Raw genomic sequence first — 23018 nt, forward strand, 5'->3', positions numbered from 1 at the left:
TGGGGGAACTGTTGAAATCAATGTTGGGAAAATTCTCGGTTCACAAAACATTACATAACATACGAACATACAATGGTAGGAATCCTATATCCCATTTTGTTTATATCCCAAGATCAGTTTGAATTCAGTGCAGGAATATAGGTTTCGTTTCTGTCTCTAATTCTGTCATTTAAATTCCCCCTTCATCATCTGTATCCTAATTTTTATTTTCCAATAGTTTACTGTGCTCTTTTTTAATGTATACTTTTGTAATATTACATCTGTATCAAGTCTTAGTTTACTCCTCTTTTTTGGTACATGGAATCCATTAATATTAATGGAGATCAATTTAATTTCTTCTCGGCATGCTTAAGGCAGACCCTCCCCCGCGAAAGCAAAGCTAGGCGCGACGCGCCATGCCGGGAACGGGGGAGGGGTGAGTGGCTCACCACGTGGCACCCCCCCCCGCGCCGCCCTGCACGCGGCCCGCTCGAGACCACTGAATTCAAAGGCGAAACAAACCACGTGGGGGAAGGGAAAAAGGCTTCCCCGCTGCTGCCACTCACTCCCCAGCGCTCGGCTTGGTTGCCTAGCACCGAAACGCTGCGGCGCGGCGCCAGCTGGGCCGTTAGAGACCTTGATCACCTGCCCGGGCGGGACCATAGGCCCCGAAACCGCGATCCCAGCAGGCAAGCCGGCAAAGCCCCTGAGCGTCCCGTCGCTGCATAAGGTCTTCGAAACTCTTGTAAGGGGTGTTGGGGCCGCCGGCCCGATCCAACGAAGGAGGCAAGGTGTGTCTGTCTGGCGAGCTCGGGGGCAAGAGAAGCCGGGGTGGGAGGCAGCAAGCCCTGATAAAGGGCACACGCCCCGCCCCCCGGCTTTCCCAGAATGCCCGAGCGGCCACTGATGGCTCTGGGGCGAACGCCCCAGCTGATGGGGGGGGCAGTTGGTTCCCGCCATCGGCAAATAACGCCCGGCCTCTCATTTGCAGGGAAGCCCTTGCTTAAGCCTACTTGTCCGCCGAGGGATTTCCGAGATCAGTCTTTATCGCCCGTCCCCTATGCAGTTCTGCGCCCTTATTCTTGGCGCCTTGAATATTCGTTCTTTGAAAGGAAGAATAAGATGAGTAGAAGTCCCCCTGTGATGTTTCGGAACTTCTTTCCGCACCTTCGTCCGAGAATCCTAGTGCTCTTCTCATTGTTTTCCGGAGTGCAGGGTAAGTAACGCCTGAAGGACTGGAGGGGAAAAGGGAACTGCGTCTTTTCGCGTGGACGGCCACTTATTTGAGGGTTAGCCAGCCGGTCCCTGCTAATGATTGTTCCGAAAAAGGATATCCGTGTTTCTCTGCCGTTCTCGTTCCTCTTTCTTCAGAGAGTATAATCATAGGAGAGAGTCAGTGATCTCGATTACTACTTCATATAAAGGTCAAGAGGAATGGGGGAAAAAATGCTATTTATGTTCTGTGAAGCCAGTTATTAATATTAGCTCTGACCAGGCAATGGTGTGAACTGTAAGGACATCAAATATAAATTTACCGACGTTGCTGCTGTCGAATTTTAGATTTTCAAACTGTTTGTGGTTAGGCTTCCTATATGAGGAAACTGATAGTTTAATTTATTTATTTCTGAATGGTGTACAAGGTAACAGGCAGGGGTGAGAGTTGTAACAGGTTCAGGAGAACCGAGAGCGGAAATTTTGAGTAGTTGGGACTTGGGAGGACGGGTAGCAAACATTTTGAGTAGTTCAGAGCAGTGTTCCCTCTAATTTTTTTCCGGTGTGGGCAGAAAGGTATAGTGTCTGAGCAGCAATCCTTTTGGGACTGGGTGGCATAGAAGTCTAAATAAATGAATGAATGAATGAATGAATGAATGAGTGGACGCACACTATCACGCGTACGCGAGTTCTGACATCCATAATTCACTCCCCCTTCTCTCTCTCTCCTCCTTCCTCTCATCTCTTTCCTTTCTTTCCCTCCCTTTCTCTTTCCGTTCTCTCCCTCCCTCTTTCTCTCTATCCTTTATACCTCTCACTCTTTCTTTCTCCCTCCACCATTCTCTCTTTTTCTCCCTCCCTTTCTCTCCCTCCCTCTTTCTCTCTATCCTTTCTATCTGTCACTCTTTCTTTCCCTCCTTCATTCCCTCTTTCTCTCCCTCCTTTTCTCTCTCTTTCTTTCTCTCCCTCCTTCATTCCCTCTTTCTCTTTCCCTCCCTCTTTCTCTCTATCTTTTATAGCTCTCACTCTTTCTTTGTTTCTCTTCCTCCATTCCCTCTTTCTCTTCCCTCCTTTTCTCTCTTTCCTTTCTCTCCCTCCCTCTTTCTCTCTATCCTTTATGTATCTCTCTCTTTCTCTCCCTCCTTCATTCCCCCTTTCTCTTTCCCTCCCTCCCTTTCTCTCTCTCCCTCTTTCTATCCTTTATATATCTCTTTCTTTCTCTCCCTCTTTCATTCCCTCTTTCTCTCCCTCCTTTTCTCACTCTTTCCTTTCTCTCCATCCCTCTTTCTCTCTATCCTTTATATCTCTTTCTTTCTTTCTTTCTCTCCCTCCTTCTTTCCCTCCCTCCCTTTCTCTCCTTCCCTCTTTCTCTATCCTTTATATCTCTCACTCTTTCTTTCTTTCTCACCCTCCTTCATTCCCTCTTTCTCTCCCTCCTTTTCTCTCTTTCCTTTCTCTCCCTCCCTCTTTCTCTCTATCCTTTATATATATCTCTTTCTTTCTCTCCCTCCTTCACTCGCCCTTTCTCTTTCCCTCCCTCCCTTTCTCTCTCTCCCTCTTTCGCTCTATCCTTTATATATCTCTTTCTTAGAAACATAGAAGTCTGACGGCAGAAAAAGACCTCATGGTCCATCTAGTCTGCCCTTATACTATTTTCTGTATTTTATCTTAGGATGGATATATGTTTATCCCAGGCATGTTTAAATTCAGTTACTGTGGATTTATCTACCACATCTGCTGGAAGTTTGTTCCAAGGATCTACTACTCTTTCAGTAAAATAATATTTTCTCATGTTGCTTTTGATCTTTCCCCCAACTAACTTCAGATTGTGTCCCCTTGTTCTTGTGTTCACTTTCCTATTAAAAACACTTCCCTCCTGGACCTTATTTAACCCTTTAATATATTTAAATGTTTCGATCATGTCCCCCCTTTTCCTTCTGTCCTCCAGACTATACAGATTGAGTTCATTAAGTCTTTCCTGATACGTTTTATGCTTAAGACCTTCCACCATTCTTGTAGCCCGTCTTTGGACCCGTTCAATTTTGTCAATATCTTTTTGTAGGTGAGGTCTCCAGAACTGAACACAGTATTCCAAATGTGGTCTCACCAGCATTCTATATAGTGGGATCATAATCTCCCTCTTCCTGCTTGTTATACCTCTAGCTATGCAGCCAAGCATCCTACTTGCTTTCCCTACCGCCTGACTGCACTGTTCACCCATTTTGAGACTGTCAGAAATCACTACCCCTAAATCCTTTTCTTTTGAAGTATTTGCCAACACTGAACTGCCAATACAATACTCAGATTGAGGATTCCTTTTCCCCAAGTGCATTATTTTACATTTGGAAACATTAAACTGCAGTTTCCATTGCTTAGACCATTTATCTAGTAAAGCTAAATCATTTACCATATTACAGACGCCTCCAGGAATATCAACCCTATTGCACACTTTAGAGTCATCGGCAAATAGGCAAACCTTCCCTACCAAACCTTCCCCTATTCTTTCTCTCCCTCTTTCATTCCCTCTTTCTCTCCCTCCTTTTCTCTTTCCTTTCTCTCCATCCCTCTTTCTCTCTATCCTTTATATCTCTTTCTTTCTTTCTTTCTCTCCCTCCTTCTTTCCCTCCCTCCCTTTCTCTCCCTCCCTCTTTCTCTATCCTTTATATCTCTCACTCTTTCTTTCTTTCTCACCCTCCTTCATTCCCTCTTTCTCTCCCTCCTTTTCTCTCTTTCCTTTCTCTCCCTCCCTCTTTCTCTCTATCCTTTATATATCTCTCTTTCTTTCTCTCCCTCCTTCACTCCCTCTTTCTCTCCCTCCTTTTCTCTTTCCTTTCCCTCCCTCTTTCTATCCTTTATATCTCTGTCTTTCTTTCTCTCCCTCCTTCATTCCCTCTTTTTCTTTCCCTCCCTCCCTTTCTCTCTATCCTTTATAGCTCTCACTCTTTCTTTGTTTCTCTTCCTCCTTCATTTCCTCTTTCTCTCCCTCCTTTTATCTCTCCTTTATCTCCCTCCCTCTTTCTCTCTATCCTTTATCTCTCTTTATTTCTCTCCCACCTTCATTCTCTCTTTCTCTCCCTCTTTTTCTCTCTCTTTCCTTTCTCTTCCTCCCTCTTTCTATCCTTTCTATACTGTATCACTCTTTCTTTCCCTCCCTCTTTCTTTCCCTCCCTCTCTCCCTCTTTCTCTCTATCCTTTATATCTCTCACTCTTTCTTTGTTTCTCTTCCTCCTTCATTCCCTCTATCTCTCCCTCCTTTTCTCTCTTTCCTTTCTCTCCCTCCCTCTTTCTATCCTTTATACATCTCTCTCTTTTTCTCTCCCTCCTTCATTCCCTCTTTTTCTTTCCCTCCCTCTCTTTCTCTCCCTCCCTCTTTCTTTCTATCCTTTATATCTCTCTCTTTCTTTCCCTTCTTCATTCCCTCTTTCTCTTTCCCTCCCTCCCTTTCTCTCCCTCCCTCTTTCTCTCCATCCTTTATATTTCTTTCTTTCTCTCCCTCCTTCATTCCCTCTTTCTCATCGAGTTGGCGGCGTGGCCGGCGGATTCGCTCCCCCCCCCCGCATGTACGGACATCGGGCTGGCGGTGGGCAGCCGGCTTTGCTGACCGGCGCAGGGCTTAAGCCCTGTGCCGGCCAGCAAAGCCGGCTTTCCAGGAAAGCAGCACACTTTTCAAACACACTGCTTTTCTGTACCTCTTTCCTGGGCAGGGGGGGAGGCGGCCACCTTCTCCCCCCCCCCTGCCCAGGAAAGAAGTGCAGGAAAGCAGCGCATTTGAAAAGCGCGCTGCTTTCCCGGAAAGCCGGCTTTGCTGGCCGGCACAGGGCTTGAGCCCTGCACCGGTCAGCAAAGCCGGCTGCCTGCCGCCAGCCCAATGGGTCTCCAGGGTCTCTTTTCTCCTTTTATCTTTTCTCCTTCAATCTTTTCTCTGCCACAACTTGGCACTTTTTTCTTTGTTCTCTTCTAGTCTTCTGAGTATTGTAGACAAGGCTCTGGGGTAGTATACTGGCTAGTCACTAAAGCCTAAACCTTTATATTCTATTACCTATTAAGGCTTTTTTAATTTATCTGAATCTTTACTAATTTTCATTTTATTTTAAATGCTGCTGAGTTCTATTCAGTTGCTTGATTGGCAGCCTTCCTCCTTTTTCCAGCTGAAAACCACTCCAGCCACATCACATTGTATTGCAATTGCATTGTTGGCTGTCAACACATTTTTGAATGGAATTCAAAATACTGACTTTAAAACTTTCCGTGGATTGAACTAAGAAACCTTCAGGATTATCTTCGTAGGTGAACCAACCTGCCCTAAATTATTCAATCCAGAATTGGAGAATTTGGGGGTACTTCAATGTTGACTGTTCAATACCAGTTAGAATAGAATAGAATTCTTTATTGCCCAGCGTGATTGGACACACAAGGAATTTGTCTTTGGTGCATATGCTCTTAGTCTACATAAAAGAAAAGATACATTCGTCAAAAATCATAAGGTACAACACTTAATGATAGTCTGGGTACAAAAAAGCAATCAAATCATATTAGGAACCAGTCAATATAAATCATTAGGATACAAGCAACAAAATTAAAGTCATATAGTCATTGGTGGGAGGAGATGGCTGATAGAAACAATGAGAAGATTTTTTTTTCCAATATTTTTTTATTAATTTTCTTAAAATTAACACACAGACTTACAAACATTCAACATAAAGTGTGGGGATGTATCTTCCCCGCTTTTCTCAAAAGTATAAATGCAGATACAGAAAAAGGAATACATAGTTAAATACATAATTCAATACTACTAATGCAAAAATATCTAATAAGGAAAAATTGATATTATAAAAAAAGAAAAATAATTGTAATAGTGTAAAACCAAACAGTCTTATCAATTCTATGTATATAAACTAATTCTAGTATTATTCTTATAAAGAAAAAGAGAAATTTAAACCAAAACATCTATATTTTTAATTTTCTGTTTTGTTTTTTTTTCTTATCTATCCATACATAAACTTTGTTCCATGGGAAACAATGAGAAGATTAATAGTAGTGCAAACCTAGTAAATAGTTTGACTGTTGAGTATTGCAAAAATCAAATCAGTCAATCCTAAAGGAAACCAATCTTGATTGTTCTTTGGAAGGACAGATACTGAAACTGAAGCTCAAATACTTTGGCCACCTAAGGAGAAGAGAGGACTCATTGGACAAGATCCTGATGTTGGGAAAGATTGAAAAAAAAGGAGAAGGGAACAGTAGAGGATACGATTATTGATACAATGGACTTGAATGTGGGCAAACTCCGGGAGACAATGAGAATAGGTATGCCTGATGTGCTATGGTCCATGGCATCATGAAGAGTTTGTCCCAACAACAAAGAAATTACTGTTTTATTGTATTGATTTTATGGCTGAAAACATAGATTGAAGCTGGTAGTATAGTAAAGTAATAAATAAATTCCAATTAATCAATAAACAAAATCCATTCTCTATTGCATGCAGTTAGTATAAACTAACTGTGTTATGATACATTCAATTACAGTGCTTCTCAACTTGAGGTCCATGGACCCCTGAGGGGGTTGCCATGTCGTCACATAGGATCCAGGAAGGTTTGAAGAAATTTTATGATTTAAATCTTAAGTCTTGGGGGTCCATGGCCAGGGTTTGTGGCCAGAAAATTAAAAGAGGTCCGTGGTAAAGAAAAGGTTGAGAACCAGTGTTCTATTATATAATAAGGAATAAGGAGATCGCTGACCATTTCAATAGCTACTTCTGTTCAGTTTTCTCAAAAGACACCCTACAAAATAATACTATAGAGGGATATAGCATTGCTTCCAGCTGTACGGATTCAGCTCCAGTGATCTTAGAAGCCGATGTCTTAGAAGAACTTGAACGATTAAAGATAAATAAGGCAATGGGTCCAGATGGCATCCACCCCAGAGTTCTTAAAGAACTCAGATCTGTCATTGCTACCCCCTGACTGATTTGTTTAACCAATCCCTGTTAACAGGAGATGTTCCTGAGGATTGGAGAAAGGCCAGTGTTGTGCCTATCCACAAGAAGGGCAGTAGAGAAGAAGCTGGTAACTACAGGCCAGTTAGCTTGACATCAGTTGTAGTTAAAATGATGGAGACTCTACTCAAAAAGAGGATAAATCAGCACCTAAAAAACAATAACTTATTGGACCCAAATCAGCATGGCTTTACTGAAGGCAAATCATGTCAGACTAATATCATTGATTTCTTTGACTATGTCACAAAGGTGTTGGATCAAGGTGGTGCCGTGGATATTGCCTACCTGGACTTCAGCAAAGCCTTTGATACGGTTCCACATAAAGAGCTGATAGATAAATTAGTGAAGATTGGACTTAATCCCTGGATAGTTCAGTGGATTTCAAGATGGCTGAAGCATAGACATCAGAGAGTTATTGTTAATGGCGAGTATTCTGAGCAGAGACAGGTTACAAGCGGTGTGCCACAAGGGTCTGTTCTGGGTCCTATTCTTTTTAATATGTTTGTGAGTGACATAGGGGAAGGTCTGGTAGGGAAGGTTTGCCTATTTGCCGATGACTCTAAAGTGTGCAATAGGGTTAATATTCCTGGAGGGGTCTGTAATATGGTAAATGATTTAGCTTTACTACCGTGTTTCCCCGATAGTAAGGCAGTGTCTTACAATCTTTTTACCCCCCAAAGCCCCACTGTGTCTTACTTTGGGGGTATGTCTTATATTGTCCCGGGCAATTTTTTAATTTCTTATTTTGAAATACGTCTTTCGCAGAAGTTCTTGAATGGTGGCAGCGGCCCTTGATCGCAGCCGATGAGATTCGGCTTTCTTCGCTTCTCCTGCCGCTTCCTTTGCTTTTCCGCTGCTGACTAAGGCGACGCCGGCCGGGCAACTGGAAGGTACCCGATAGCCCTTTTCGTCGCCTTTCCCGGCGGGGAGAGCAAAGGCGGCAGCGGGAGTAGTGGAGGCGAGGCGGAGAAGAAAGAAGCGGCAGATAGCTGGCGAGGCGCCGGCTAGAGAGCTGGACCCCGCTGCTTTGCCGTCGCTCCCGCCGCCGCCTTTGCCTCTTGCCCGGCGGGAAAAGTGACGAAAAGGGCTATCGGGTCCCTTCCAATTGCCCGGCCGGCGTCGCCTTAGTCAGCAGCGGAAAAGCAAAGGAAGCAGCAGGAGAAGCGAAGAAAGCCGAACCTCATCGGCTGCGATCAAGGGCCGCCGCCACCATTCAAGAACTTCGCTTCTCCTGCTGCTTCCTTTGCTTTTCCGCTGCTGACTAAGGCGACGCCGGCCGGGCAATTGGAAGGGACCCGATAGCCCCTTTCGTCGCCTTTCCCGCCGGGCAAGAGGCAAAGGCGGCGGCGGGAGCGGCGGGGTCCAGCCCTCTAGTCGGCGCCTCGCCAGCTACCCGCCGCTTTCTTCTCTGCCTCGCCTCCACTACTCCCGCCGCCGCCTTTGCTCTTCCCGCTGGGCAAGAGGCTGGGCGAGCAGGCCGAGGTGGTGGAACTGGGGCTGCCTGTCCTTGGCGAGAACGGCGGGCAGGTGGCGCTCGGCACCCGGAATCCCGTCTTCTCGCCACTGCCCGAGCTCCCTCCGGAGCCTGCTGCCGCCGCCGCGCTTCCTCCGCCGGCCGAGGAGTCCTTATCCGCGCCGGGTTTGGGAGACTCTCCTGGGCGCGAAGCTCCCTCGCCAGCGCCGCTTTTAGTACCGTGTTTCCCCGAAAGTAAGACATATGTCTTACTTTCGGGGTATGGCTTATATTAGCCAACCCCCCTGAAACCCCCCATATGTCTTACAATCGGGGGGGTCTTACTATCGGGGAAACACGGTAGATAAATGGTCAAAGCAATGGAAACTGCAGTTTAATGTTTCCAAATGTAAAATAATGCACTTGGGGGAAAGGAATCCTCAATCTGAGTATTGCATTGGCAGTTCTGTGTTAGCAAAAACTTCAGAAGAGAAGGATTTAGGGGTAGTGATTTCTGACAGTCTCAAAATGGGTGAGCAGTATGGTCGGGCAGTAGGAAAAGCAAGTAGGATGCTTGGCTGCATAGCTAGAGGTATAACAAGCAGGAAGAGGGAGATTGTGATCCCCTTATATAGAGCGCTGGTGAGACCACATTTGGAGTACTGTGTTCAGTTCTGGAGACCTCACCTACAAAAAGATATTGACAAAATTGAACGGGTCCAAAGACGGGCTACAAGAATGGTGGAAGGTCTTAAGTATAAAACGTATCAGGAAAGACTTAATGAACTCAATCTGTATAGTCTGGAAGACAGAAGGAAAAGGGGGGACATGATCGAAACATTTAAATATGTTAAAGTGTTAAATAGGGTTCAGGAGGGAAGTGTTTTTAATAGGAAAGTGAACACAAGAACAAGGGGACACAATCTGAAGTTAGTTGGGGGAAAGATCAAAGGCAACATGAGAAAATATTATTTTACTGAAAGAGTAGTAGATCCTTGAAACAAACTTCCAGCAGACGTGGTTGGTAAATCCACAGTAACTGAATTTAAACATGCCTGGGATAAACATATATCCATCCTAAGATAAAATACAGAAAATAGTATAAGGGCAGACTAGATGGACCATGAGGTCTTTTTCTGCCATCAGTCTTCTATGTTTCTAATCGAAAATATTGTGGAGTAAACTAGCTACACATTGACTAAAATTAATGTTTTCTTTTTAATTTAGGTGACTGTGGACCTCCACCAGTATTGAAATATACATATACATTTGATCCTATTAAATCTGTTTACAAACCTCGTGAGGCAGTAGTCTACACATGTCTTCCTGGCTATAGACAAGACAACAGCAAACCATTCATAGCATATTGTTCATCAGACAAAGGATGGAATACACTGGAAGAGTTTTGTGAGCGTACGTTTTTTTTAAAAATCTTCCTTATAGGGTCTCTCGGATCCCCCGGGACGGATCGCCGTGGTCCCGGAGGGTAGGAATAGCCCCGCAGCTATGCTGACGGAGAACTGCGCCTAGGCGGCTGCCCGGGCACAACTATAGCGGCGGCCACAAGAAGGAAGTCTAAAAATAGAATAAGAAGTCTACGAAGAATCAGACCAACAGAAAAAAAAGATTGATCGCACCTTAAGAATATCCTTTGGTATTTTACGATTAGAACTTGAAAAGAGAAGATCCCAGCTTGAAAGGCGAATATAAATAAAGCAAACTAACTGTAAGTGATATCCATACGCTAAGAAGAAAAATGGCCGGAACTACTTGTCTTTGTTAAATCTGACAGTAAATACAATCTCGTATTTGTTCTTTTTTTTTTTTCTATTTTCCTGAATTTTAAATACTATATTGCGGGGGGGGGGGGTTTTCTCATGCTACTTGGGAGGGCATACAAATCTAAATAATAAAATAAATAAATGCTACTTATATTTTTTATAATCACCTTATTTTTTTAAATAGTAATAAAAGACTGAATTGGTAATTAGATAAGCTGGATGAATGTTGAAGTAGGAATATTTAAATGAATTGAATACACAAATAAATGAACTGAATTAAATGGATTGATTTTAAACCACCTTATTTGAATGAATTTCCACTGAACTTTTAACTATCTGGAATAAATTTTGGATTGTTTATTCTATTTTTTATTCTTATTCAGAATTTGTGCTTAAAAATATATATACAGTGGAACCCCGACTTACGAGTTTAATTGGTTCCGGAAGGAGGCTCGCACGTCGAACAGCTCGTATGTCGAAACATTGTTTCCCATAGGAAACAATGTAAAAGCGATTAATGCGTGCAAGCCCGAGGGCTAAGGGGAAAAGACGTCGGCTGAAGCGGGGAAGTTCGCCAGGAGTCAGCAAAGAAGCCGCGCGTGTGTTTTAAAACATCGGAGCCGGCATGGGGAGGCTTTTAATCAGCCCCCGAGCCCCCAACCCGGACTCGGGGGTTGATTGAGAGCCTCCCCATGCCGGCTCCGATGTTTTAAAACACACGCGCGGCTTTTCCGCTGACTCCTAAAGCGGGGCAGTTCGCCAGGAGGCAGCAGAAAAGCCGCGCGTGTGTTTTAAAACATCGGAGCCGGCATGGGGAGGCTTTTAATCAGCCCCCGAGCATCCAACCCGGACTCGGGGGTTGATTGAGAGCCTCCCCATGCCGGCTCCGATGTTTTAAAACACACGTGCGGCTTTTCTGCTGCCTCCTGGCGAACTTCCCCGCTTTAGGAGTCAGCGGAAAAGCCGCGCGTGTGTTTTAAAACATCGGAGCCGGCATGGGGAGGCTCTCAATCAACCCCCGAGTCCGGGTTGGGGGCTCGGGGGCTGATTAAAAGCCTCCCCATGCCGGCTCCGATGTTTTAAAACACACGCGCGGCTTTTCCGCTGCCTCCTAAAGCGGGGAAGTTCGCCAGGAGGCAGCAGAAAAGCCACGCGTGTGTTTTAAAACATCGGAGCCGGCATGGGGAGGCTTTTAATCAGCCCCCGAGCATCCAACCCGGACTCGGGGGTTGATTGAGAGCCTCCCCATGCCGGCTCCGATGTTTTAAAACACACGCGCGGCTTTTCTGCTGCCTCCTGGCGAACTTCCCCGCTTTAGGAGTCAGCGGAAAAGCCGCGCGTGTGTTTTAAAACATCGGAGCCGGCATGGGGAGGCTCTCAATCAACCCCCGAGTCCGGGTTGGGGGCTCGGGGGCTGATTAAAAGCCTCCCCATGCCGGCTCCGATTTTTTAAAACACACGCGCGGCTTTTCCGCTGCCTCCTAAAGCGGGGAAGTTCGCCAGGAGGCAGCAGAAAAGCCACGCGTGTGTTTTAAAACATCGGAGCCGGCATCGGGAGGCTTTTAATCAGCCCCCGAGCATCCAACCCGGACTCGGGGGTTGATTGAGAACCTCCCCATGCCGGCTCCGATGTTTTAAAACACACCCGCGGCTTTTCCGCTGCCTCCTAAAGCGGGGAAGTTCGCCAGGAGGCAGCAGAAAAGCCGCGCGTGTGTTTTAAAACATCGGAGCCGGCATGGGGAGGCTTTTAATCAGCCCCCGAGCATCCAACCCGGACTCGGGGGTTGATTGAGAGCCTCCCCATGCCGGCTCCGATGTTTTAAAACACACGCGCGGCTTTTCTGCTGCCTCCTGGCGAACTTCCCCGCTTTAGGAGTCAGCGGAAAAGCCGCGCGTGTGTTTTAAAACATCGGAGCCGGCATGGGGAGGCTCTCAATCAACCCCCGAGTCCGGGTTGGGGGCTCGGGGGCTGATTAAAAGCCTCCCCATGCCGGCTCCGATGTTTTAAAACACACGCGCGGCTTTTCCGCTGCCTCCTAAAGCGGGGAAGTTCGCCAGGAGGCAGCAGAAAAGCCGCACGTGTGTTTTAAAACATCGGAGCCGGCATGGGGAGGCTCTCAATCAACCCCCGAGTCCGGGTTGGATGCTCGGGGGCTGATTAAAAGCCTCCCCATGCTGGCTCCGATGTTTTAAAACACACGTGCGCCTTTTCTGCTGCCTCCTGGCGAACTTCCCCGTTTTAGGAGTCAGCGGAAAAGCCGCGCGTGTGTTTTAAAACATCGGAGCCGGCATGGGGAGGCTCTCAATCAACCCCCGAGTCCGGGTTGGGGGCTCGGGGGCTGATTAAAAGCCTCCCCATGCCGGCTCCGATGTTTTAAAACACACGCACGGCTTTTCCGCTCGGAAGCAAGGCAAGCCAGCCCGGGTCTTCTCGGCTCGTATCTCGAATGTGAGCTCGTGAGTCGAGCAAAAATTTCTCTAATCTCGCAGCTCGTATCTCGAGTAGCTCGTAAGTAGAGCTGCTCGTATGTCGGGGTTCCACTGTAAAAGGGATTATTTTTTCAACCTGGCTTCGGAGGCGTAAGGATCTTTTATTTTTAGACAATAAGATGAAATAGATTTTATTTTTATTTTTATTTCAATTTGGATATTATAGATATTATATTTGATATTGGCTTTGGAGTTTTCTTTTTTGGACATTTTCATTAAAGCATAACAACTTTAAGTTACGTTTTTTATATCTGGACTATTTGGATTTACTAGGCTCTTTTTGGATTTTTTTTTTTTTTTTTTACATTTTTGACATTCCCTCTCCTTTTTTAATTTCTATTTCTATTTTTACCTTTTCATTCCTTTACCTTTTTTTCTTCCCCTTAAAATATTATAAATAACTCTCTAATAATTTTTAAATAACTTTTAATAGTTTTCTTCTTTCTTTTCTTCCTTTTTTCTTTTTCATTGGTACCGTAGTCTGCCTTTTTTTTTATTAATTAATAAAACTAGGATGTGCTAGAAGTTTTGTTTTCTTCCCTTTTCCACCTGGTCCCCCACCCATAAGCTTTGGATTTTAAAAGATTGGACTGTCTTTTCCTTTTTTCTATTCTTTAATTAATTACAGTATTAATAGAATTGAATTAATATTTCATATATCTCTTTCCTCTTTTAAACTTTACTTTCTGTTGCCAGTCTTATAGATTTAATTTTTTTCCCTTAATTGTGAATAAATAAGAAATTGATCTAAGTAATTGCAAAATAAGGTACGAAGTGTGACTTCGGTAACAACAACAACAACTCGAAAACAAATGGCTACTTCAACTCCAACTCTAGCTCCCACACCCAAAGTCTCCCCAACATCATCTCCATTACAACAAAGGACTATAACCACAATGTTGGCCAAGGAGAAAGAAAAAGAGAAAGAAAAGCCACATACAGATTCAAATTTCCAGTCTATTCAAGATGCATTAGCAGGTATCCAAGATTTTATGCAGAAGACACAAACTCAGACAAAAAGTCAACTTGAAACTAACAAAGAGGAAATGAAAATATATCTGGAAGAAATGAAGCAAGAAATGAGGCAAGAGATGAAAGAGATGAAAAATGAGATTAAAAAAGAAATAGGTGAACTTAAAACTGAAATAACAGAAGTGAAAGGAAATGTCGCTGAAATGGACGGGAACATAAAAGTCATACAACAAAATCTACAAGACAGTGAAAAAAGAATAAAAGTGACAGAAGAAAAAATTCAAGCTATGGGACAGAAAGTGAAAGAATATGAAGACTACAACTACGCGGCCCATAGAGGCTTTGACAAAGCAATAACTAACCTCGAACTCCAATCCGCATCACATGGCTTGAGATTTCAAAATATCAAAGAAGAAAGATATGAAGATTTATCGGCAAAAATGGCAGAAGTTTTAGCAAGCGGACCCAGCAGAATTGATAAGAGAAATTGACGAAGTTTACAGAGTCCAAACTGGATATATAAGACGCCATAACCTACCAAGAGAAGTTCATATTAAATTTTCAAGAAGAATAATCAAAGACGAGATACTGAGATTGACAAGAAATGAGACTTTCCAACGTAATGGAAAAGAAATACGATTTTGAAACAAGTTCGGAAAAGAGAGAAAGAAAGCAGAAGAGAATATTACTTTCTTACAAGTATCTTAATCAAAAAGAACATCCTTTTTAGATGGTTGGTACCAGAAGGCCTGACTCTAACTTGGCAATCAACAAAAGTGAAAATAGAAAATGTGGAACAAGCAAGATCTTTCCTAGCATGCAGCGGATTGGACAGGACAGACCAAATCCGGATTGAACCAAAGAGTAGTAAAGACATGATGGGGGCCACAGGTGGAGGAGGGGAAGAAATACAGGAAGTGAAGCAGAAACAACTACAGGCTTCACAAGAATTAATTTTGGAAACAAGACTTCGAGAACCAAAAGAAGCTAAAAGGTACTACAAATAAAGATGACACATGACTTGAAAATCTTTTCAGTCAATGTAAACGGATTGAATAATCCAAGGAAAAGAAATCAAATATTAACCAAACTCACGAAACAAAAGGCACAGATAAATATTTTATAAGAAGTTCATATCAAAAAATCAAAATGAAGTCTTCTTAACAATTCAAAATTGGGGAAATTATATACTAGTTTGGCTAATCAAAAGAAAAGAGGAGTGGAAATGTACATAGATGAATTAATTGAATCTAAAGAAATATATAATGATAGTGATGGAAGGATTTTGATAGTACAACTAGATTTAGAAACAAAACCTCTTGTAATTGTCTCAATTTATGCACCAAATGACAACCAGAAACAATTTTATAAAGATTTACACACAAAAATAAGCGAATTATCAATTGAAAATATGATAATCATAGGAGATTTTAATGCAATCTCGGATGATCAAATGGATTATACTGGGAAAAGAAAAGAAAAAAAAGGTAATCTTACCTGTGACATTTTGGAAAATGAGTACAGAACTATCATTAAAAGATATATGGCGAGAATACCACTTAAAAGATAAACAATATACTTTATATTCCAACCCACACAAGACCTGGTCCAGAATTGATATGGCCTGGGCTCCAGCCCATATAATGGAACAAATCAGTAAAATAGAAATAGAGACAAATACCTGGGCAGACCATAATCCTTTATTTATATATTGGACAGGCAAAAGAAAAATAAATAATTGGTCAATGAATAGAAACATAATAAAAGATCTATAAAAGAGCTACAAATTTATTTTCTAATTGTTGGGATGCAGGCTGTATAAATTATTCAGGTAATCTCTAAATTAGAGATACTAGCATGCAAAACAAGATAAGAACATGCTTGCGATAAAAGTGGACTTTTATTGTGCTTGTTGCATATTAGTCACAATGCCTTTTTAATTTTTATCATTTTTTAATTAATAATGTATTAATTAATTAATATTAATAACATCACAAAAACAGAAAAAAGAGTGAAACAAAAATAAAAGTAAATGGTGATCACCCCAGAAGGCTGCATTTATGACTCAAAGTATGATGGAACCCACAACTTCCAGCTGATCAGAATCAGCTGTAAAAATGCATGCAGTTTCCGCAGTCTTCTCAATGTCTGTGGAGTCTCAATCATCCAGGTCATGGTTGTCCCAAAGGTGTGTTTCTCCATCCTGGGGAAGGAGACATTAGTCATGTGGGCTTAGCTCACTGTCCTAGCCAATCAGGACCGAACGACAAGTCTTTAAAGTGACTGTTGGATCCACCTCTTCCCCAGTTAGGGACATAGATAAGGAAAGGAGGGAAGGAAAGGAAAAAGAAAAGGAGAGGAGAGGGAAGGGAAGGAAAGGAAAGAAGGAGAGGAAAGGAGGAAGAAAGGAAAGGAAAGAAGGAAAGGGAAAGAGAGGGGAGGGGAGGAAAGGAAAGATCTCCAACTTACAGGTTTCTTTGAAAATATAAACCAAAAAAATAATAATTGGTCAATAATGATTTTGCAAACTCAAGATGACACCCAAAAACTAACCTTGCAATTTGAGGAAATAGACCCTGACCTTTGCTGTCAGATGCAAAGGAAAAGTGTTTACTTTGAAAAATATACATCTGGCAGAAAAGACTGAAAGGAGAATGACTAGGAAATTCTGAGCTAATGGATATAGTGGTGGATAGGCTGGACTTTCTTGTCAAGAAGAATGTAGTGTTGTTAAGGAGAATTCAACACTGGATGTTGCAGAGAGATATTTATGAACTTTGGAAATGAGATGCAATTGTTAGGAAAATTTCCAATTAAAAACCTAAGGAAAGGTTTTTACCAAACAAGAATCTAACAAGAGTATTTTACCCTCAATTCAGATAATGTTCAAGGTAATTTGTGGTAAATAAGAAACTGCTGTAGAGCTTCTAAGACATCACTGCAATAACAGATTGTTAACAGAGTACTTTGAACTTAAACTTTGCTGTTGTTTAAAATGTTATTTATTTTTATTTCTTCTATATAATATATAGTCAGTTGGTTTGCAAATAGATGTACAAGCTTATAAATATTGGCCCCAGTTTGTAAGAGGGGGAAACCAGGGTTGGGCTACCAGTCGGAATGCCTAATCGGGCTCACCTCCACAGCTCTGGTGGCCCCGTGAGTTTAAGCAGGGTTATGCTGCTGCGTCCATGCAGGTAGCAAAAGCGTGTACGGAGACGCAGCTGTTCCGGCAAGTTTTTATGCTTCTGCGCATGGTGAGACACCAAAAACATTCACCAGTGATAGCGAACCTTTTTTAACTCGCGTGCCAAAAAGGGGGGAGCGGGGGGTGCTAGCATGAGTGACATGCCCACACCCCATCCCTCCCCCCATGCATGTGCAACCCCCCACCCATGCGCACAGCCATTCTGAAGCCTGGTATGTATAAAAAACCGCCCAATGCACAAACCATTCCCGGGACCCTTGTGGGCGGGGAAGCATCAGGGTGAGAATCTTCAGCTGCACGGGCCTCCAGGTTGGTGGGGGCCATGGGGGGGAGGGAGAAAGAGTCAGTGGATAGGTGTGCCAGGCAGCACTGTCTTCCTTCTCCTGCTGTCAAGAAGAGAAAGAAAGAAGATTGGACTGCTTCCTGAAGCTGGCAGCTCCTCAGCCAGCCGCTTCGCTTCTTTCCAATCTTCTTTCTGTTTCTGTTTCTCTCCCCCCCCACACACACAGCCCACAAAGGTCCTGGAGCTGAGCCGGGAAGGCACAGAAAAAGTGGCTCCCTGCCTCCATGAAAGCAGCAGCACGTTTTAAAGAGAAGTGGGGAGAACCGAGCGAAGGAGACAGAGGCAAAATGGCTTGCTCTTGCTTTCCTGGCCAGGAAAGCAAGAGCAAGCGGGCAGCGGGCACTCTTTTGGCCAGGAGAGAAAGTAAGCGAGAAGTGGCTGGGCCGCTCCTCTTGGCTGCTTTGGCAGTGTTTTAAAATGTGCTGCTGCTTGTACGGGGGCAGGGAGCCACTTTTTCTGCACCTTCCTGGCTCAGTTCCGGGATCTTTGTGGCCTGGGAAGCATCAGGGCGAGAATCTGTGGAGCTGCGCCGGCCTCTGGGATGGTGGGGTCTGTGGGAGGGGGGAGAAAGTGCCCCTGTCTGAAGAGCCAGTGGACAGGTGTGCCAGTCTCCCAGCGCTGGGCAGAGCACCTTCTTCCTTCTCCTGCTGTCTCCTGCTTTCTTTTCCTCTTTCTCTCCCTCCACCCGTCCACAGCCCCCACCATCCTGGAGGCCGACACAACTCCACAAATTCTCGCCCTGATGCTTCCCAGCCCACAAAGGTCCCAGAGCTGAGCCAGGAAGGCATATAAAAAGCGGCTCCCTGCCTCCATGCAAGCAGCAGCAGATTTTAAAGCGAAGGGGGGGGGGGGGGGAGCCAAGCGAAGAAGACAGAGGAAAATATTGTTTTGCTTCCGGGGTTCCAGGGAAGCTTCCCTGAAGCATCTGGAGGGAAAAATGGCTTTTCCCAAGAGCCAAAAATCAGCTGGCCAGCGCACGCATGCGCGCTGGAGCTGACATAGGGCAATACCTCACGTGCCCTCCAGTATGGCTCTGCGTGCCACCTGTAGCACGCCATCACGGACCTACACTGTCACTTAATGATTGTAACATAGAAAGAAAGTATTGTAGTCATTTAGCAAGTATAATAAGAGCCAAATATAAAAAAAGTTTAACTGAATACAAACCATAGCAAAATCTGAACAAAATAATAAAAATTGGGTTTAAAAAAAATTAAAATAATTTCAATAGGATTATAAATAGAAGTATCTTTTCACCTTCCTCATTTATGAATTCTGTTTTAAATATTGTTCAATAGTTTCTAAACCCAGATGGTGTAAATCTGATAAAACACTGGAAGACCCTTATCTTGAACATTTCTTCCTGTTTCAGATATCTTTCTGTACTTTTTTTATTACCTCCTTTCAATGTCTGCATTGTGATTTGGCTTTCATCATTCTTTCAGCCACATTCCCTTGGCCTAGTGTCATTCTATGGAGTGACCTGGGTGGGGCAATCAAAATCAGAATGAAGCAAGAAATGTAGACTCATTTCATGGGCGTGATTTTGCTGCCTGGAAGAGGTTAAATATAGCAACTAGTGACTTGTATCCACTTTCTTCTGTCAATTGTCAACCCATAATAAATATAGTACATAACACATATTTTTAACAAGTTAAAAAAAAGTTTCAGCAAAACCTTTCTCTTATAAACCTTCATCTGTTTTTGTTCACAGGTGGCTGTGAGTCTCCACGAGAGACCAGATTTAGCGTAGTGACCGATACATTTCTTTCTTTCTATCCTGTGGGAACAGTTGTGCCATATGTTTGCCATCGAAGCGCTTACGTTATTCCTGGTCATCCAGAAAGGACTGCTAGTACTTGCTTTTCGAATTATACCTGGTCATCAGTCCCAGTTTTTTGTAAAGGTCAGACTCTTCCATTGAAACTGCCTTCAAAACTGCATTGAATAATTGCTGATTCATTTGGTAATGATTTCACAAAGATATGATCCTACAAAGGCCAACTGATGTCTGTTATTAATAATATTTGCAATGGTGTTGAATTCCTGAATTGCACTTCTGAGGCTCTTAAAAGATTGATACACTATGTTTTTAGTTTGGTTGGTCTCAGATGCAGCTTTATTGGCATCTTTATTTTTTTATTATTTTTTATTTTCTTTACATTATTTGCTTTTTGAGGAACTGCTTATCAATTGCTGTGAATTTTAATTATAATTTCATCTTATGGTGGGTATTGGCTAATTTTTCATCCTTCTTTATAAAATATGTATTCAAATTTGTTGTTTTATTTCTGCCAGAAACCTGAGAACTATTTTTATTTATTTATTTATTTATTTAATTTGTCCAATACACAATGAGGGTTGTAGTGGGTATATATATATATACACATAGTAAAATACATGATGAAGGTTATAGAGGAGATACTCATAGTAAAATATATCTAAGAAAGAATAGAAAAGAAGATATAGTAATAGAACATGTCAATGAAAGAATAGAAGAGATATAGGAATAGAAGAAAGGTATAGGAGATATAGGAGAGCAATAGGACAGGGGATGGAAAGCACTTTAGTGCACTTGTACTCGCCCCTTACTGACCTCTTAGGAATCTGGATAGGTCAACTGTAGATAATCTAAGGGTAAAGTGTTGGGGGTTTGGGGATGACACTATGGAGTCCGGTAATGAGTTCCATACTTCGACAACTCGGTTACTGAACTCATATTTTTTACAGTCAAGTTTGGAGCGGTTAATATTAAGTTTAAATCTTTTGTGTGCTCTTGTGTTGTTGTGGTTGAAGCTGAAGTAGTCGCCGACAGGCAGGACGTTGCAGCATATGATCTTGTGGGCAATACTTAGATCTTATTTAAAGCGTTTTAATTCTAAGCTTTCTAGGCCCAGGATTGAAAGTCTAGTCTCATAGGGTATTCTATTTCGAGTGGAGGAGTGAAGGGCTCTTCTGGTGAAGTATCTTTGGACATTTTCGAAGGTGTTAATGTCTGAGATGTGATATGGGTTCCAAACAGATGAGCTGTATTCGAGGATGGGTGAGGGGTGATGTGAGGGGTGATGGCTCTGATTCAGGCTTAAATAATGGCTTCCATAATGAGAAAGTTAAATCTAGGGTAGTTGGTTATATTCACCTTCAAATACAAGTAATTCAGCCAATCTTTTCTGCTTATAGGGTGCTAGTGATATTTACAAAATGTAAACCTTTCAGTTTGATACTCATTAATTTATATTTTTTATTATTATCATTATTGTATGTCTGCATTTATAGTTCAAATTAGGTTTACTGCCTAATATTATCTTTCTCTTGACATGTAATTTAAATGTCAGAATGGATACCAATAATTTTATTTATTTAGTTTATTATTTCATAATAATAAATTAATTAATATAGTTGTTCATTTATATGACTTTGAGAGGTTAACAAACAAATAAGCAACATGAAACAATTAAACAAAACAAAAAACAATGCATTATACTAGTAATACAATAAAATTAGAATGCAAATATTGGAAGCAATATTTGAAATTAGGCAGAATACAGATATTGGAAGAAGCAGACAGAACAATAAAATTATAAATATTGATAATTTTCTTAGAAAGAAAAAGGTGACTATATAAAAAACCAAAAAATAACTAAAAATAAGTGTTGTTGTTATTATTATTATCTCATTTATTCATTAAACATGAAACTCAGTCAACTGAACATTTAAAAGTATCACAAATACCACTAACTGGTATATGGGTTACACGGGTATACCTAGGAAGCTGGCAGGAACCCGTATCAATCATTAGCACTAGTCAGTGTTATTTGTTACACTTTTTAAAATGTTCAGTTGTCTGAGTTTCATGTTTAATGAATAAAAGAGATGATGAGAAGGAGGATGATAACACAACAATGGGAAATCATAACTGCCAGCTCTTTAACTGGTATTGACTTTTATAAGCATTGAGGTTTTTTTAAGAATGTAGGAAGTTGTAATATATTGACATAGCATAGTATATGTGGAGATCCAAGAAGTGTAGCCTTTTGTAATTGACAAATGAACATTTTGTCAATTGCAGATCAATGTGCAATCAAAGTGAAAGATTTTTTGGTATTGTGACCAGAGAGCTGATAACCAATAGCCACTGGGGATAACATAGCCAGTTCATGCTCATAATCTTTTAACTGTGATTTTCAGATCTTGATACTTTGCTTTAATTCTTTGTCATCTCTCCTAGTATAAGGGAGAATTACTGCATCCCAGTATTGCTGCATCAGTTATCTATGTTTTATTTTCTTTTTTTAAATCACAAATAAATCTAGAATATTTATCACTTTTTATTCAGAAATCCCACAATATTTTAAACTACTTTTTCTACTGTATGTTCACATCAGTTTTTCATTTCTGACACATAATTATTTTTACAAATGTTCCAGTAAATCATTTTGAGTTACATTAACATTTACAATCAATTTGTACAATATCCTTGAATGAACTGAATATATGATCTACTGTTTCTTCTCCTTCCTTGCACAACATACACTTCGAATAATTTCTAACCTGTTCTAAATTGTATGGTGATATGTACAACAATTTCATTTCACTTCTTTTACTGTCCTTGTTGGATGTCCAGATGATTTTTTAGGTTTCTTAACTTTTATCAAATAAATATCTTGTTATTTATTTGCATAATACCCATTATCTGTCTATATTAATATGTTGTGGTGGGCTCTGGCCCAGCTCCTGCCACAAGGAATGTGGAGGTGGATGCAGGGGAAACATCAACATGTCATAGGTCGGTTTTATTGCTGACAGAGTCAGGTAGTGAAGTTTCCTTGGAAGAAGAAGAAGGTGGGGGTGACTTGGAAGAGGGGGGCTTGACAGAAAGCCCAGGATGAGGAATTGCTAGATCCACGCATGCGTAGAGCTATGCATAGAAGAGAACAACTGAAGAAATATTACAGGCGATAGAGAAGCCACCTGGGGTTGGGTGGGGCTCACATAATTATAGCAGCTGTTAAATTGGCAGCGTGCGGGCTAAGCAGCGTGGAGATTATCTGATCGTAGTTGTTGGGAGTCATGGAGTTTGAGAAAAGAAATCCTTGTAGGTTTTTACCACGTCTGGAACAAACAGTATTTGTGCCAAACTTCACAGTACTGGTTTATTGCTATTTTATTGCTTGCCTTGTTATCGGACTGTAATCCATTACTGCCTTGTTTATACAAGAAATACCTTTGAATTCTAAAAGGGAGTTTTGCTTCTCTTGTTGAGATAAAAAACATTTACTGGACTTCTACTGTGTGTGTGTTTCTGTTTTGAACCAATTTCCTTTTCATTGGAGGCTTGTACTAGAAGTCGGCAGAACATAATAACTAGCTCACTAATAACAATATTAATAATAACACTTAGATGTATATACTGGTACTATTTCGCAATGCTTTACAGCTCTCTAAACGGATTTAGAGTTGGCATATTGGCCCAAACAATCTGGGTCCTCATTTTACTGACCTCGGATGGATGGAAGGCTGAGTCAGTCTTAGGCCAGTGAGAAATGAACTGCCAAACTGCAGACAACTAGCAGCCAGCAGAAGC

At 42.1% G+C, this 23018-nt stretch overlaps 1 protein-coding gene across 10 annotated transcripts in view; it reads left to right on the plus strand.

Annotated features, from left to right (window-relative positions):
• Positions 1-451: 451 nt before the first annotated feature.
• The window catches only part of LOC139164020 (complement decay-accelerating factor, GPI-anchored-like), a 44012-nt gene continuing 21445 nt past the window's right edge, over positions 452-23018 (plus strand). For 7 of the 10 annotated variants that reach the window (XM_070745576.1, XM_070745580.1, XM_070745577.1 and 4 more), the window contains exons 1-3: positions 811-1195; positions 9868-10053; positions 19149-19340. In XM_070745576.1, the coding sequence (XP_070601677.1) occupies positions 868-1195; positions 9868-10053; positions 19149-19340 (706 nt within the window). In that variant the 5' untranslated portion in view covers positions 811-867. Of the gene's footprint in view, positions 771-810; positions 1196-9867; positions 10054-19148; positions 19341-23018 lie in introns of those variants that run through there. The other 3 variants (XM_070745583.1, XM_070745586.1, XM_070745578.1) reach the window with 2 other exon arrangements.

This window comes from Erythrolamprus reginae, chromosome 3 (genome assembly GCF_031021105.1).
Source record: "Erythrolamprus reginae isolate rEryReg1 chromosome 3, rEryReg1.hap1, whole genome shotgun sequence".
NCBI lineage: Eukaryota > Metazoa > Chordata > Lepidosauria > Squamata > Dipsadidae > Erythrolamprus > Erythrolamprus reginae.